This window comes from Erithacus rubecula (genome assembly GCF_903797595.1).
Source record: "Erithacus rubecula genome assembly, chromosome: 3".
NCBI lineage: Eukaryota > Metazoa > Chordata > Aves > Passeriformes > Muscicapidae > Erithacus > Erithacus rubecula.
In genome coordinates, this window is record NC_136689.1 from 101,501,575 (window position 1) to 101,518,729 (window position 17,155).

The 17,155-nt window shown below is 42.0% G+C and overlaps 1 protein-coding gene across 1 annotated transcript in view; it reads left to right on the forward strand.

Annotated features, from left to right (window-relative positions):
- Window positions 1–17,155, forward strand: part of COLEC12 (collectin subfamily member 12) — a 91,496-nt gene that overhangs the window by 4,394 nt on the left and 69,947 nt on the right. Inside the window, exon 2 of the mRNA XM_079301251.1 lies at window positions 7,574–7,624. Within this exon, the coding sequence (XP_079157377.1) occupies window positions 7,574–7,624 (51 nt within the window). The remainder of the gene's footprint in view (window positions 1–7,573; window positions 7,625–17,155) is intronic.

Below are 17,155 nucleotides of genomic sequence, written 5' to 3' on the forward strand. Positions count from 1 at the left end.
CAACCCCAAAGGAAATTGAGCAGAATTAACATATGAGCTATTTATGACAGGAGTGTTTCCAGCAAGAACTTGTAATTGTTCAATTCTACTTTTCCCAGCCACACAGGACTAAGAACAGCATGGACAAACCTATCCCTATGAAGAAGGGAGCTGTTTAAAGTCTCCTCTGACTCTTTCTTCTATTTTGGATAACGTAGATTCATTTTAGACTGATTTTGCTACAGCTGAGGGCTGAACAGAACCCTTTTTTTTGTCACAACCACCAAACAGTTTACTTAGATCCACACTGAAAGACTGTCATGACCAGAGGTTCAGATACTTCTGCCTGCTAGGATAAGGAAGGAAAGGTAATCTTGCAGAGATAGAGCTGATCAGGCCTTGCAGAGATAAAACAGAGTAAAATAAAGAGAGCTGAGAGAAATGTCAAGGATGAAAGCAGCTCAGTACTGCAAAGGATGCATACCCAGTTATCTTCAGCTTCACAAAACCTTCCTTATCCTGAGGTTCTGTATGTCAGAACAGAGAAGCTCTCCTTCCAGCCCTCCCCCTTGGAAAGCAAAATAAAGACGCTTTTTACAAGGCATGGAAAGTGAACCTGATCCTCCTCATAATGTGAGTGTGGTCTGTGCAAGTGAGGGAGCAACCTAAGATGAATTGTCTTTGGAGTTTGACCGCTTCCACCAAAAACTGCAATCCCTTCTGGTGCATAAATTTGAGGTGCAGACTGGGACATCACTGGGGAACAAAGTGAATGAGTTATGGGAGGTAATAGAGACATGTGTTGTTAGGAATGTGTATGCCACTTTAATACTGCTGTTAATTTGCCCCCTCTGACATACAGACAGGGAGGCACAATTTTTCAGTGCACTAATGAGAACATATCTGTTTGCTCTTAAATCATTATTCTGAAATACAATATGATTTAAACTTTTAACTTCTAAGGCTGATCCTCCACACTCCTGACCCTGGTATGGTAATGATGCTCTGTGGCACTTACGGGCTAACAAATTTTGTTCAAAACCAAAATTTACTGTCTTTATTTACCCCTATTTACTGTCTTCATCTTGTGCCTAAAATCAAAACTAGAGTAATTGTTGCTATACCTCTAAATTTTACAGTCTTCTGTCTATTTTTGTGTACTCACTTTTTTTTGGGCACAGCAGTAGGGGAACAGATGAAGACCAAGATATTAAAGTGCACCCATTTGTCATGGTCATTGGTTTTGTTTGTCTTATGCATGTGTTGGATGATGGAGACACCATCCAAGTCATAGGATAGTACCAAGGGCGAATCTCTGATCTGGAACATTGCCTCTTTCAGTCAATAAGATAAGCAGATGAATTCCTACATCAGCAGTCTCGGTTGGACAGAGCTGAAGAAAAGCCTCGGTTTTGTTGCCAGAATCCAAGCTCAGACAACATCCCAGAGGATGCTCTGGGATGCAGGGAGGTGGGCTCTGTTCTAGGACTGCTTCAGCTGAGCCTCTGCCATGGCTGCCTTAAAGAGCAGGTTCTCTGCAAGAGCAGAATCCATGTAATCCCTGTCCAGAGAGTTTGCTGCTTGACAAGCCAGACAAAGGAAGGGGTGGATAATATAGGTACAACACACTCAGCCAATAGCAGTGACTTAGTGTGACATGTCAGCTTGGGATCCTGAAGTGCTTTAAGTGTGGGGTAGGGTTTTGTGAGGTGGGGTTTATCAAAAACAGAGGCAGAGAGAAAGACCTGACTATGAAAAGGGCCTATAAGGAAAAAAGTAGTGGAGAAAGGCAGAACAAGAGGACAAGTGAAATAAAGCATCTGTGAAAAGAGTTGGGAATGAGAAGCCCATTAGCACAAGCAGGAGAGTGTCCAGAATAATAGCTATGAAAACCAGTGCAAACCAATTAGACTGATGAAGTCATCAACATCTGAAGGCCACAGCTGCTTGCTGTGCTTCTGCTGGCTCCATTTCACCTCCAGGTCAACAGTTTGGATGTAGACCCAGTTAACAGTGAGCAGAAATGCATATAAATCTGGTGGCAGCTCAAAAAGCTTTTGAAATGTGATATGAGAAAGATATTGGTGTCGCTGTTCTTGTCTGCCTGAACAGTTGTTAATGTTACAGGAACTTCACAAGGGGATGAGTTTTGCCTTTCAGTGAAAGTGCTGAGATGGAGAGAGCTGGCAGAAGCAGCTTTTTGACACTGCAAGCAGACTCTCATGAAGGAGATTGTTACACTTGTTGCACAGTTCCCAGCAGAGCTCTTCCTCCATGCTGATTCATGGGTTAAAGAGTGGAATATTGTGATTTTCAACTAATGGGCACAGCTTCTTTCCAAATGGTACAAGTAAAAATGTCTTCTTGATAGCATTATAATGATTTTTATGGAGTTGCACTGGCATATAGCTCTATAGTTCCCATTAAGTCAGTAGGAAAGGCAGGGCTCTAGCCATCCAAGCCCTTGAGAAAGAGAGATTGATTTTAGAGAAAAGTCTTACACTGGATTTAATTTTTACTACAAATTAATCTTACAGTCTGAGTTCCCAGCCTAGTACTTAGTGGTAAGTTCTAATGTCCTGTCATTTGAGTTTTCAGGGGATTACAAAGGAACTCCTAAAATCTGAGCTGAAATATGGCATGACAATTTTCAGCCCAGATTCTCTATTCTCTCCTGGAATATATTTTATCAGAATTTGAAATGCAGTGTAGAATACTGGTTTGTTTTCTTTATTTAAGACTTCAGACAAGGTCTTTAAGCAAGGACTTTGTATCCATGTTTGCAACACACAAGTGTTCTTGAAATTATTGGACACCAGGTGTCTGCAGCCACCATATGATCCAGCATCTCTAATGGTTTGAGGTCTTGTTTGCCTTGTTAGTTAATTAGGTTTAAATGGCTGAGCAAGGTGTACTGTTAAAAGAAGACAGCTGGACACGTACATTAGCAGCTTTCTTTAGCACCTTCCGTGTGCCAACAATGACACCTATGAAAGGAAGGGGCTAAAATGGAAACAACTTCCCTAAAATCACCTTGCACCAAAGGCTCCTCAGATCTGGTGCTGTGGTTTTATGCCCTGTATTGTCTTAGGGGCAGATTTAGCATCCACTTTGGCTCTAGGCCAGCTCTTTCTTACTTGACCTCAAAGTGACTCATAAGTGATCCATGATTAATTTATTTAAGATTTAAGAACAAGAAATTAAACAGTTCTACTCCACAGATCTGTTTTGCCACTAGCAAATTAATCAAATGAGAGTCTAATTTGTTTTAGATTAAATGAATTCCCCCTGTTCACTGTGTTAATCCCCAGCTGAACTGCCTTTTCATAATTCCCACTCCCCTGAAGCATTGTACTGTAACTTATTTAACTCTACAACTGTATTTACTAGAGGTGTTGCAGTAATAGCTTATAACTGGAGGGCAAGTGGAATTTGGCATTGGTACTCAATGGGGCATGAATATTGCCAAAATACCTCAAAGCCTTTTTTTTTTTTTTCACTTTTGTTTTTACTCTTACTTTGCACTGACTCCCTGCAATATTTGATGTATTGCTGTTCAGCCACAGTGAGACAGCAGTGATTTGTAGCAGCTTGCTATAAGCTCCCTATAACAATCTGTTCTAGCATCCAAGGAGAGTCTTGTAAACCCAATAAAAGAGAAGATCTCTGGTGGCCCTTCCCCTACAGAGTTAAATACAGTTGGTTGCTCACATATGTTTCTGTTCTGCCCAAAGTTCACCTTTTTATGGACCTTCCTGCTGCCAGAGTTCTGTACAAGTCAGTGGAATATGAGACCAGATTTTCACGTTTCTTCATCTTTCTTGTTCTGGATTCCCTATCTTTTGGTTCTCAGCTGAGAGCTCAGTTGAGTATCACATAACTGAGTTAGGTCTGGTCTTCCCTGTACTAAAAGTTAATTCTTGTGACCAGGACATAGCAACAAATTCTGCTTGATTGTCTGCTTCAAGGAGGAGTCTACCCTTCATGTTTTTCACCCATAAAAATAAGCCTTGCCTGCATATCAATGCATGTGTATGTAACAGAAATATTGCCTTTATTCCAGTCCTCTTTGTAACTGAGAAGGACTGGATTTAAACTAAAGAAAAATATTTCTAACTTAAGGCTTTCACAATGTCCAAAAAAACCCCTCCTACACCAATTGCAGCCTCACTCAAATACGGGCACCACTAATGTGAAAATGCAGAATTTCTAAGATCAGTCACTGGTGGTCAAAGCTCATGAATTTCTGCCACAACGATTTCTGATACTGCCTTTAAAAGGATAAGTCATTCAAACATACTGGAGGTGTTGATAGTATTTACCTTCTTACTTGGTGCATATTTTATTAACCTCTGTAATTCATAACAGATCACATTTTCATAGTTTTCACTAGAAAAGCTGTTACCTTTTCAGTGAAAACTTAGGTTCTCCTCTATATTGCTGATTTGAAGATATCAGGAAGCTTTGAGATTTTTGTAGAACTTGTAACAGAATTTTAATATTTCCAGCACTGGAACAGGGAGCTGAAGATCAAGTTTCTGCTGCCTCCAGTGAGGACAATACTGCCCAACAGGTATAGGAGGAGCAGGCTGGGTGCAGGGCTTTGCCTTGGGACTTCAATTTACAGGCTTGTTTGTCAAATTAATTTTTAATATTTCAAATGCAGAATTCTTCTGAGGTAGAATTTTCAACTTGTCTTAGTCTTTTTTTTTCTAAGTGCTATCAATGTTTAGTCTAAGCTTGCTCTATTAATTTCTTCCATCTTTATTTTCCTTAAACTTATTTCATTACAGTTAATATTGTAAAGTACTATACTTGCACATGATTTCAGCAAAGTTGCAGTTGTGACTGAAAGAACACTGAGCTTTGTCTGTTAATTAATTTTCATGGACTTCCCCTAAAATGACACTGACTGCCCCTTGCAAGATCAACTCACAGAGATGGTGTTTGAGATTTTAGTGATCAGGGAGACAAGTCACCATTTGACATAATTGTCCTTGCCCATCTCCACTTCTTTGTTTAAGTTATCACAAGTGCTCCTCAAAATTGAATAATGAATAATTATCACGTATTCAAAGCTTTAGAAAAAAATCCATCCTTAGAATGAATAGCATTCAGCATTGCAAATCCTGAAAAAACATATTTATTTATTTATTTATTTATTTAAAAGTATATGTGTGCATAGAAATGCATAAAATGTTCATATATAGATATGTTGCATATACTGAAATGGCCAAAGAAGCAAAAATGTGATTAAAGTTGTAAAAGCCAACACTGTTGGTCTAAGCATGAAAAGCAAGAAAACTAGGGAAGAGCCTGTCAGCCTGGGAGGAAAGTTTTGGAGATGTGGTGTGGGATGAAGCTGTAGGATTTAAAGGTGGCCTGGCTGTATACCCCAGATATGGATGGGATAAGCCAGGTTACACTCCTGAGAAACAAAGGAGGTGATTGTGTTGCAGCCTGATAGCAGGAAAGGGCAGGAAGCTAAGGTCTCTGGAGCTCTTATCTTGTTTTGTGCAGCATTTTATCTTTTGTGCAAGAGGGGGAGATCTTCCCTGAGTGGCTCACTGCTGGGATGAAAAGTTGGTTGTTGACAGTTTATGGTTTATTACTATTTGTTGTGTTTAGTTGAGGGGCTTTGGCTTCAGACAACATTTGGGACAATTGTGAAGGTTTGTTTGGTTTGGCTTTTTTAAAGGCTTATTTCTGTATTCAAAACCAGGATATGTTTGCTTTGCTTAAGGAGCATCCACTTCCACTTCTTAAATGCACATCTGAATTGGGGGTCTAGCTAAAGATACGTACAGGAGCGCTGCTGGCAGTAAGAAAAATGTCTTACCTGGTGAAGAATATGTTTTTAGCAGTTTAATCAATAGTGTTGTCTGAGTAAAGGGAGGTATTTTGCAAAATGATGCATTTCATGGACTCTGCTGCTGCTTCAGGCAAAGTCTCCTTCAGACTTCTGTGTGTGGCACCTCACAGGTCAGAAGGATAAACAAGTCAGATTTCCTGCTGGAGACATGCATGCAAATCGTTTAGGCTTTGTTGAGCCTGGATGCAGACAGCATCTTTCCTTTTGAATGCATCCCCCAAGGCTCTGTGCTGTCCCAAGTTAGCCATGGCACCAGTTAGCCCAGTTTCGTGATGTAGAGCAGCCCAACCATGTGCAGTAAGGCTGTGGGCAAAAAAGGTCTAACTAGACACAGACTTCTCACTCCATCACACGTGTTTATCTGCTTTGAGCTTGCTGTTCAGTCGTTAAATGTTCCCTCTGGGAAATACAGAAGCAGGAGAAGAACAGCCTGGGCTGTGCTGCCCTCCCAGTAGTTGATGAAGAGGCTGCTGCTGGTGACGAGGCAGAGCTTTTGCCTTTCCTGACTCAGCAGAACAAGGGGATATCTTGGTGGAAGGAGGCTGAACACACCAACACAAACATTCTTTTTTTAAAAAAAGTCATGAGTGTATTTTTTTTTGCTGATGCCAGCCATTTCCTTCACTGATGGAAGGAAATGGAGAGAAATTCAGTTTCTGACAAAACAACCTTGTGATTATTAGCATATTACTGCTTGGTTACTGTAAAGATGAGAACAAAAGTCATGATGGAATCATCAAATGATAGAATATCCTGAGTTGGAAAGGACCCTCAAGAATCATCAAATCCAACTGCTGTCCCTGCACAGGCCAGCCCCAGAATCACATTGTGTATCTGAGTGCACTGTCCAAACACTTCTTGAACTCAGGCAGGCTGGTGCTGTGACCCTGGGGAGCCTGATATTCTCCTAATAGCTAACCTAAACCTCCTCACAACCATTCCCTCGGGTCCTATCATCAGTGTTTGCCCCTCCACTTCCCCTCATGAGGAAGCTGAAGTCTGTCATGAGGTGTCCCCTCAGTCTCCTCTTCTCCAGACTGAACAGACTGAGTCACCTCAGCCACTCCTCACACAGCTTCCCCTCTAGACCTTTCACAATCTTCACCATCTCAGGGGGGTTTTTTTCTCTTTTTTTCTCTTTTTTTCTCTCTTTTTTTTTCTCTCTGTTTTTTTTTTTTTTTTTTTTTCTCTTATAAACTCTCTGAGTTTATCAGTTCTATTTCCCATGTTTTATCGGATCTGACATTTTCAGGCCAAGCTACTGTGCATGGGAGGTGATGGATGGATGGATGGATAGATGGATGGATGGATGGATGGATGGATGGATGGATGGATGGATGGACAACCATCCCCTCTGACTCCTGTGGTCCAGGCAAGCTTGACCAAGCAGCACACTGGTGACAATTGTGACTGTCATGGTAATGAAGAATCTGTCTGCTCTGGTCTGCACTTAGCTGGCCAAGTTGGTCTCAGGATGACTGCCAGGTGATAAATCTGCACAGTTTGTAATCCAGAGTTCTGCTGGGGATCCTTGCTGGGGGAAAGGCTCTGAGCTGCCTTCTGCACTTGGAGACAGAGGAATAGGAGCAGCAGAGAGGAAGAGCAGTAGCATGCCTAACAAACCAAGTAAACTTACATTAATTCACGAACAGGCTCTTGTAAGAACGTATAATTTTCCAGTGGTAGTAGTAATAATCTTCTGCTGTGTCTTTCTTTCTCCAGACGACTTTGCAGAGGAGGAGGAGGTGCAGTCCTTCGGCTACAAGAGGTTTGGTAAGTTCATCAGTCTTTCAGCCTGATTTTGATTGTACTCAGGGTAAATCAAACACTTGCTATGAAAAACTTTCTTGCTGGCAGCTTCAAAACATACAGGTACAGTCCCATCATCAACATCCAATGACCTCCCAGAGGAAGGTGTGATGTTTAGACTTGGTTTATTTTCTTGGCAAGCATAAGGCTTCTGAAATAGTTCTTTCATTAGGAAATTGAAGCCCACACCTGAAGAGAAATGAGTGTGCTGGCTGTGAAAAAAAGAGGCCATGCCTCTTACATGTCCTCTGCCCTGCTGGGCATTGCTTCAGCCCCCAGAGTGATGTGCAGCAGAGTTTGTAGGTTTACTCCAGAGTGGTTTCAAGGGATCTCCTGAGACTTGCAGGAGTTGTACCACTGCTGAGCCATGACATAGGCTGTGCACTCCTCTCAAAGGAAAAGTATATGGTATGAATGCTTCTGATGTCAAAAATTGTTAAAATGAGATTGCTCACTTTCTTTCCTTTTTCCACTTCCCTCTTTGATGTTTGTTCACCCAAAATGGCCTTCTCATGTGAGGAGGGTAGTGCCACCCATTGTGCACAGGGGTCAGCAGCCTTCAAAGCCCCTGTTTTCAGGGCTCTTGTGATCTTTTTATTGGGAAAACACTTCAGTCTCTGCAGTCAACAGTTTCACCCAGGGCAGGAGAATGCCTGTCCCTGTGGCAAGAGGAAGGTGACATGGTGGCTCTGAGCTCCCACACTGCCAGCTCTCTCTTGGAGCAGCCAAAGGGGCTCATCATCAAAGCTGCTGGTGCCTTTTCACCTATAAGCCATCACAATAATAGTTCACCTCATTTTTTCTGTCCTGGGAAAGTGGCTGCAGCAAGAGTCACTTTCAATGACCCCAGCTGGCAAGTGGATAGGAAAGGCAGGCTGAAAACAAAAATGAAAAATAAGTCAAAAATTTCTTCCATCCCAGAAGAAGCAGGGGGAGGGAGTGCAAGGAGATGTGGAGTTTGCGAGGTGGGATAACATTCGCATGACCTTTTCTACCCCCTGAACTACTCCACTGCTCCCTGCTGTTGCGCTTTATTTTGGATAGATCAGCCAACCACAGAGCTAGCATCTGTGGCTTGGAAAGTCCTCCATAAGGCTGCACACGAAATTTTTTCCTTTTTTGTTTGTTGCTTTCCTTTTGTTTTTTTCCTTTTTGTTGTTGTTGTTCTGGATTAAGCCCTGGAATACAAAAAAGCAAAACAAATCTTGAGAAATAGGAAACAATGCTAACTGTTCATTTCTGTCACCTCCAAGTAAGTAAAAAATATTGGTAAAAAATATTCATTAACAGCTATAAAAAGAGGTTCCCTTGATGATATCCAGTACCTGGCTACCCCTGGTCACCACTCTCACAAGATTTTAGTGAGGAGTGGGCATTCCATTATCCACTGTCCCAATAGTAAGTGTGCTGTTGTGACATGATGGGATTTTTGCCTACTAACTTGCTGTCATTTCTTTCTTTCTGCTGGGTATTGTGATGCTACCAAGGTGAGTTATTTCACCCCTTAAAAATACAAGACCATTTCCAGAAATGCTTGTGCTGTTGTGCTTGGTTGGGCAGCATGGAGGGAAGAAAGGACTGACAGCCTGCAAGTGGTAGGAGGAGATTTCACCACAAGAGGAGGAGTCAGGATAGTTAAACTAAGAACCAGCCATAACTGCCTTATGCCTCAGGAAAATAACACTGCTGTGGTCAGGGAGGTATCCCAAATATCTGCAGTGCAGAAGCGCCTTGACTAAAGGGGTATGGGATCATTGGCACTGGTGAGAGCTGTGTAATTCATTAGGGTCCCAATCCAAGAAGCCTTCTTTGTCCATGCTGTTTTGGAGCCCAAACTTCCTCCCATACCCCCATCATCTTTCCCAGCATCATGGGGCAGCTCAGGGCGGAGCTGGGCTGGCCTGGTTTCCACACATCCCTGCACTAGCATACATGCTGTTTGACTGTAGGTGCTCATGCTTTTGTGTCCCTTAAAGGGTTTATTGCCTCCTCTTCAGAAAACCTGACCAAGTGTGCTCCCACCTCTAGAGTCTCTGCTGCATTTCCAGGCATCCTCTGAGCAGCCTCTGCAGAGAGCAGGAGCCTGCTGCCTTCAGCAGTCCTGGCTGCTTCCTCACCTGGCACTGGGCTCCTCCTGACAGAAAGGTGATCTGCACGACTTAAAGACTCCAAACTCAGTGAACAGCTGGCTCAGCATTTCAAGTGAAGCACCACTGCTTGCTTTTGGGGCCAAAATGCAGCTGAGCTCCTGCCTGATCAGGCAGAAATGTTACACCTGCTGTCTCAGTGTTCCCTCTTGGGCCTGCATCCTTCTGGTAAAAGAAGGCAATAAGGGGGAATCCCATGGCAAGGACCAAGTTTTATTACACAAACCTTGATAAAAAGTAATTTTAAAGGAAGTCCTGTTTGTCTGCTGGCTGGCACTGTAGAAATAGAAATACCAGTGCTGTTCCTGTACAGCCTGTTGCTGTGGGCAGGGATAAAAACATCAGTGGGGCTTTTGTTTCAGGAGTTGTAGTGGAAGAGCAGTTGTGTTAATATATTGTGATTGGAGAAGTCCCTGTATGCTCCATGAACATGAGGCATGGTAGATGAGTTAAGTACCTTTGACTCCATCATTTGGAACTGGGAGCTCTTGTTTGGAGCAAAATGTGCTCTGAGGGGCAGAAGGTTTAAGTATAAGTGGTTTGTTAAAAACGTGGCTAGCAGTCAGTCACTGCTGGCAGCTGGGAACATGTGCTGGTCAGCATTTGGCAGGCAAAACCTTGACCAAGCTGCTTTCCTAGAGTTCAGCTGAGGAGTTTATTATTAGCTGCCTTGTTGCCAGAGCCTGTAGTTTGGTTCAAGGAAGGAAGAGATCAGCAGAAGGAGGGAAGGACAGAGGAGTTCTCCAGCAATTCTCATTTTGGGGAAGAAGTTTTGAAAAGAGGACTGAATACACACTGTCTTGCACCACTTCCCCTTTTTCTGAATCATCCTATCCTTCCTTCTCAAATAAGTTAATTTCTGAGAATTTGTCAAGCTACTGTATTTTTTAGTCAGTAGAACATTAACTGGTCATAGTAAGCCAAACATACTAAGCATAACACACTAACATACTAAAGAACAAGGAACACAGATGCAGACAACACATAGAAAAATACACATCAGATTTTTTTCTTCTTTGAGCCTGGGACAGATTTACTGCAGGGGGTCAGTAAGGAAAACAGTCTTTCCAGCTCACTGATGCTGTTTACTTCTTTTCAATGGATGCTACAGATGTGCAAGGATGCTGCCAGAAGTTGCTCAGCTGCAATGCCTCCAGATTGCTGCACTGAAAAAGTGAGGAAGCGTGCTTCTTATCCCAGTTACTTCATCTTCAACCCCATTTCTCAGGCTGTTTTAAAGTTATCTGCTCCAGATGGCAAGCTAAGCCTCTCCACTGGTTTTCCTCTACCAGATTCCCACAATATTAACTTTTTCATCAATCAATGTCACTGGTTTGTACCAACTCACGCACAACTCACTTTGGGAAAGAACAAATGAGGAAAGGGCAAAACTTCCTTTCCAGTATGATACACTTTGGGGATGCTAAATCTCAGGCATGAGAGCTAAGACTAGTTTCTAGATGACAGACAGAAGGATGAGATCTCTTTCTGACAGAGTTGGACTCTTTCCTCTGAGATTCAGACTCCCTCAGGCAAGGGAATTGAAGGGGTCAAATGGACTCCAAGGTAGAAGATCTGATCTTCCTAATTCATGGCATTCTGAGGTAATAGATGTAAAATTCATTGTGCATTTTGCTTCTTTATGTCAATGTTTCAGAACTTAAAATCTGTGCTTTAATAGATAGAGTCTTTTAAGTAGAAATTTCCTCTTAAATTACTGATTGCATAATTCAAAGCTATGATAAAATATGGAATTGCTGAAAGAAGAGGAGATGGTCTTTGAACTGTTGCAAAGCACACTTGTAGTGTTTTAGAAAACAGACTTCAAAGAAATGAGTTGAAAGCCCTGCTGATGAAGAGAAGCTTCCCAAGGAATCAGAAGATAGGACCAGTACACTCTAGATAAGTGGAAGACTAAACAGCTTGTGTAAGATAATTACCCTTTGCCCTTGGCAAACACAGCCAGAATTGCAGACTGTGAGCCTGTTCTCCACAGAAACACCCATCTGGGTCACCTCCATGCTCTAGACAGTGAGTCAGGATACCCCTCACCATCACCTGCCCTCTTCCCTGCTGAGCTGTCAGTGGGGGACAATGTCCCATGGCCCCAGAGCACAGCAAGGCACTGATCCTCCAGCCTTCCCCACACCCCTTGTGTCAAGAGCTGACAGGCAAGGGGGGATAAAAGTTACTGAGGGTCCCCCTCAAGGAAGGCAGGTACTTCTTTAGGCATCTTTTGTAGGGTATATGAGATACCTGGGTGAGGATACCTCTTCCATGCAGTTACAACAATCTAGCTCCTAAGCATGGTTCCAGGTGTAAGAGTCAAGCCTAGGAATTTGTGGAATGGATGAATGGATGAATTGCCCTGCCATGCAGTAGTGAAATCTGCTGTACTAAAAAAAAAGGTGTGTCGGGGAAAAACTGGTTTAAAAACATATTTTTAAAATAAGGGGTTTTTTCCTTTGATGAGTGGTTTGGGAACAGCTGAACAAGATTAATTTGATTATTTTTTTGCTTCTTATAGTATTTCATACAGTAAGAAGTTATATATTATTTCTTCACCTTTGATAAAATATAACTAGGGAGTTTTAGGAGTGTACATCTGATGAAAGTGTTGTGAATGGGTTACAGCAAAAACTTGAGGATACAAAGCTTTTTCTGAAAAGGCTTTAAAAATACAGGGGAGTTTGTGCCTGTAAATAACTGTTCAAACATGATCAAAATTCCTGGCTCAGAATGTTGTGATAGTTCAAGAATAGCATTTATTCATTAACACTGCACAGATGGAATAATTTTAGTCCTTGTCTCTGAAGAAATCCAGGCCATTGTTCATATCTCTAATAACAAAAAATGTCTGGCATCAGCCTGGTGGTGTGCCATATCCACACAAACCTTAAGCCTCTATGAAAAAAAATAAAATTCTAAGCTGTAGGAATTTGTCAACTTTTCTTTATGGTTTATGGTAAACAAGTGAGGGATTTCAGGTGCCACAAACACATACCTCCCTGGGCATTCTTTCATTTGTATGCCTGCAGTGTGTAATCATATGGCTTAATAAAAAGTCACAGGGTCACTCACACTCACAAAGCCAGAGGAAAGTCAGGCATGTTGCTTCCAGTTCACTGATCTAGCCATATTTGACAGATGAGGATTTTGCCTGCATGTGTCCTGGGGTATGAAATCCCCACTGAATGGCAGTGCTCATGTGGCTGTTCATTCTAGGCCACGAAATTTCATTTGAAATGACCCTTTTAATTGCCATGGCCAGTAAGGTGGAAGGGGGTCGAGTCTGCCCTCTCCTAGGGTGAGCCCTGAGCAGCTGAGAGAATTCAGCACCCTCCTGGTCCTGGGTTTGTGTTGGGGCTTCAATCCCAGCATCAGGGGCTGCACTGGGAGGAGACCACCTATGTACAGTTTCTTTTTCCTTCTTTTCCTTTCCAGTACATACTGGAGCAGTTGGCAGGGAGCTGAAGTCTCAATAAATAAAGAAATAAAGAATGCTGACATTGCCATTACAGAGGAATGTGCTCAGGACCTGCCCTCGTGCCACCAGTGTGTCCCCTCCTCTGTCAGTACCTTCTGCCTCTTGCAGTGTCATGGCACGTGTGATAAATGGAATATCCAAACAACAAATTTGAAACCACCTCTCTTTGTAAAGATGGACAATAGTTGGTGGACCCTGAGAAATCCATCAGAATCAGGTAGTAATAGCAAGATCCAAAAAGTTATCAGGTCAGTGTGTCCTGTGCTAGCTTAGTCAGGAGCTGAAAGAGCCGAGACGTTGGGGTCTGTGGGTTTGAGGCTGCCCCTCTCCAACCTGCCCTGCTGTGCCTAGCTAAAGGCACTTTTAATCCAAGCCCATAAAGAGGCCTCTTAGCAGTGCCATGGGGACTAAAGTCATTCCAGCTGTGTGTTGTTCTGTAGGCAATCTATTTTCTCTTAGTTACGGGTTTTTCCTATTTAGTACAATTAAAATTCTTGACATGCTTCTTCATATATTGCATTCGCATGCTTGGAGCAATACCTGTTTGATCAATCTCTGCCTTTTACAGGGGTGAATTGAAAGGCAGTGTGGTCACCATGATGTGTGAATTTTTGCTCTGTCTTTTTCATTAGAGCTATAAAATAAGTGTGTGGGCTGAACTGCATGTTGTATTTACGAGAGGAATGAAAAACATTGGCTACGCTGTAAGTGACACCTGGGGATTTTGTTTTTATTTCCCTGTAAACTAGCTGGACAAATAATGATGTTTGGTAACATCAGCCTGCTGCCAGAACACCTAGGCTGCATTCTGGGCTTTTTAACTTTGTAGCAGAATTACCTGTGAAATTACTGTCTTGGAAAGAAACTGAGCACTGTTTTTTCAGCACTTGGTACCATTATGTTTCCACGCAAAGGAGTAACTCAGGAAAACTGTGGCAGAAATGAAAACTTCAGATATTAAGCCATCACAAGACAGAAGGAAAAAATAGTTGGAAATGCATGTTAGTGGACTCTCCCAGCACTGCCATGGGACTGTAGAATGCACCAGCATTACTCTTGAGCTTCTCTTAAGCTTTATTCCAAATACAAATCTGCATTTGTATTTATACAAAACTTTGCTCTTTGCTGCATGCTGTTAACTTTATGCTTTCAAGTGCTCAAATGTCTGAAATTGATCTTTGGCTTTTCTGTACCTTCATCATCATGATTTTATCTGAAAGCAACACAAGAACAGTTGGTCTTTCCATGAGAAAGCGGGTGCTGTGTTCCCTTGAGGCTATTTTTTGGATGAACCTAACAACACACACAAATTAAACACATACATGTCATGTACTGCTTACTTTGATATCCTGGATCCTTTTTATCTCTTAGGAATTTCCTCAACCTGTATTGTAGCTCTGTGTGTGGTTGGTGCCTAGTTTCCCATGCTCCTGGGAGAGCCACAAGGAAAGTGTGAAACTTTCCAGACCTGAATGTGGGACCTGGACCTAGACCCAGATCTAAATATCTCTGCTGTCCTCTACCATCACACTCAGCAGCCCTAAGCTTGGCCAGTGTCCTGGCAAGGTAACACCCTGAATGCAACTACAGCACGTTGTTGTACTTGAAAACTTTCTCAGTAATTTTCAGAGAGAAAATTTTCTGTCTGAAGATTGACTTCCATATGAAATCTGAATATAGGACTTAGGGTAGGGGTCATATCAGCTACTTTTAGGGGTCTCTTTAAAGACACCTGTGCTTAAAATAGCAGGGAGAAGTTAATGCTGCAGGAAAGGACTTCCATGCTGAGCAAGAGCATCACCATCCTGATCATTTTGAGTTACTACATAGATAATATTGTCAACTCCAGATCTCTGTAATATGTAATATGTAATATAAAAGCTGGGGAAAGCCTTTAAAAGCCTAAAGAAGCCTGTGAGAGAGAATGGCGTAAGGGATAGTACAAATGAAGAATGGGGTAAGCATTTTAGAATGATTTTTCCCATTGCAAACACTAACAAGGAAACAGTCAAAACAAATACAAATCCCACTATGCTGCGCTACAAAAGATTAGCCAAAATAAAGCTTGGATTAAAATTTTACCCAGTCTCAATGAGCCTTCTGTATATGGGTAAACCTTAGGTGAAGCAGCCAAGAGCCAAGAAATTTCCATTTGTCCTGTTCCAGCCTGGGTTAAGTGAGTGGGCTGAGACTCTGGAAAGCAGAGAGAGGTCGGGAGAGAGGCAGGAGTGGGAAGGAGCCTTGCTCAGTGCCCAGAGCCAGCAGGGACAAGAGCTGCACACTGGGTGGGTGTGTGGAGAGGTTTGTGTCCTGCAGACACTTTTCAGCTCGGTCAGGAATGCATCTGGAAAATCCACCCACTCAGCCAGAGAGATTGATGCCTTAAATAAATAAGATGTGAATGTTTTTTCGTGATTCAGCTTGCGACTCTTAATGGAGGCAGCTGAAGTTTCTGTAATAGGTGGAGGGCAAGACCCAGGGATCCACTTTGCTTCAGCCCAACTGAGGCTTGTAAGGAGATTTTGTATTTAAAGTTGTGTGCAGACATTCAGGCCTAGCATAGTAAGACTTTGTGTCTTCTCTGACAACTGTTTCATAATGCCACAAAGAAGCAGGGCAGAATTGTTTTCCTTTAAGGATATCTGGGCATGAGGGTCTGATTAACAGGGCTTCACTGCATATTTTTCAAAACCTGAAATTTTAAATATTTGGAAAATGCTTATTGGTTTGCATTATATAAGATGTGTCTGTGTGCTTGTTTTCAAGGTCTTGGTCAGGGAAGATGGAAAATTCTGCCGACTTTTACATTTTTAATTAGTCCAGAAATGGTCATGGAAGCTTTTACTTGCCAGGCTTGTCATGATCAGTATACCCTACATTTGGTAGTGTTCAATGATAGAAAAAAAAATGCTTTTTTTGTTTTGTTAGTGGGTAAAGGTATGATTTCAGACCATCTATTTTTGTAGTGACAACCATTGAAAAGATTCCTTAAATTTATTTCTGCTTTATCATGTGATAGAGGACAGTCTGGTTACAAGAAATAACAATACACAGAGCCAAAAGATATTTTTCTTCCTTTGTTTCTAGAAGTTAATTGCTTCAGGTGGAAATCTAGTGTATAATGCCCCACATAACTGGTGATTTCATTTTAAATCTGACCTGTAAGTCTCAATTTTGGACTGGGAGAGATCTTGTCCTTAAATAAGACTGCACAGTCTGAAGCCAGATTAATCCTAACACATTCTGTCCAGGTGTCAGCACAGCATCTGTGCACAGCTAAATTCATTTGTCCCCAGAAGTTGCTACACATCCCTGCTTGCATGCACAGATGTTTGCATTTCAACCTGTGTGCTTTTTGTGAATACATCCCAACTGGATTTGGCTCAGTGTGTAGGACTACCTAACAGCACAACTTCAAAAACAGACCTGTAGGACTAGATTGCATGTAGGTTCCATCTGGAAAATTCTGCACCAAACACTGTTTCCTAGGTCTGGAAAGCCAAGAATCTGAGAAGTGGTTCCTGTGCTCCCTGTATTCCAAGGCCCCAGTCATAAGTCTTCTGGCTGCCTCAAATAAAGTAACTTGTCTCCTTAAGAAAACAGATTTCTTCTTGTCTAATGATATTACATGTTTAACTTCTTTTGCAAATTTATAAAAATAACCATGTGCAGATTTCAGTGTTGTACAAGATTTCTTTAGGTGCCTTGCAGAAAGCAGCAGCATAGCTCAGTTTTAAGGGCAAGCAAATAAACCAACATCATGTTCTTCTGCTCATTACACAGGAGCTGAAAATCTTTACAGTACATTGGCAATTTTAATACTGATACCTGTTAATGGAGGTTAGTTAAAATTAGGAGAAC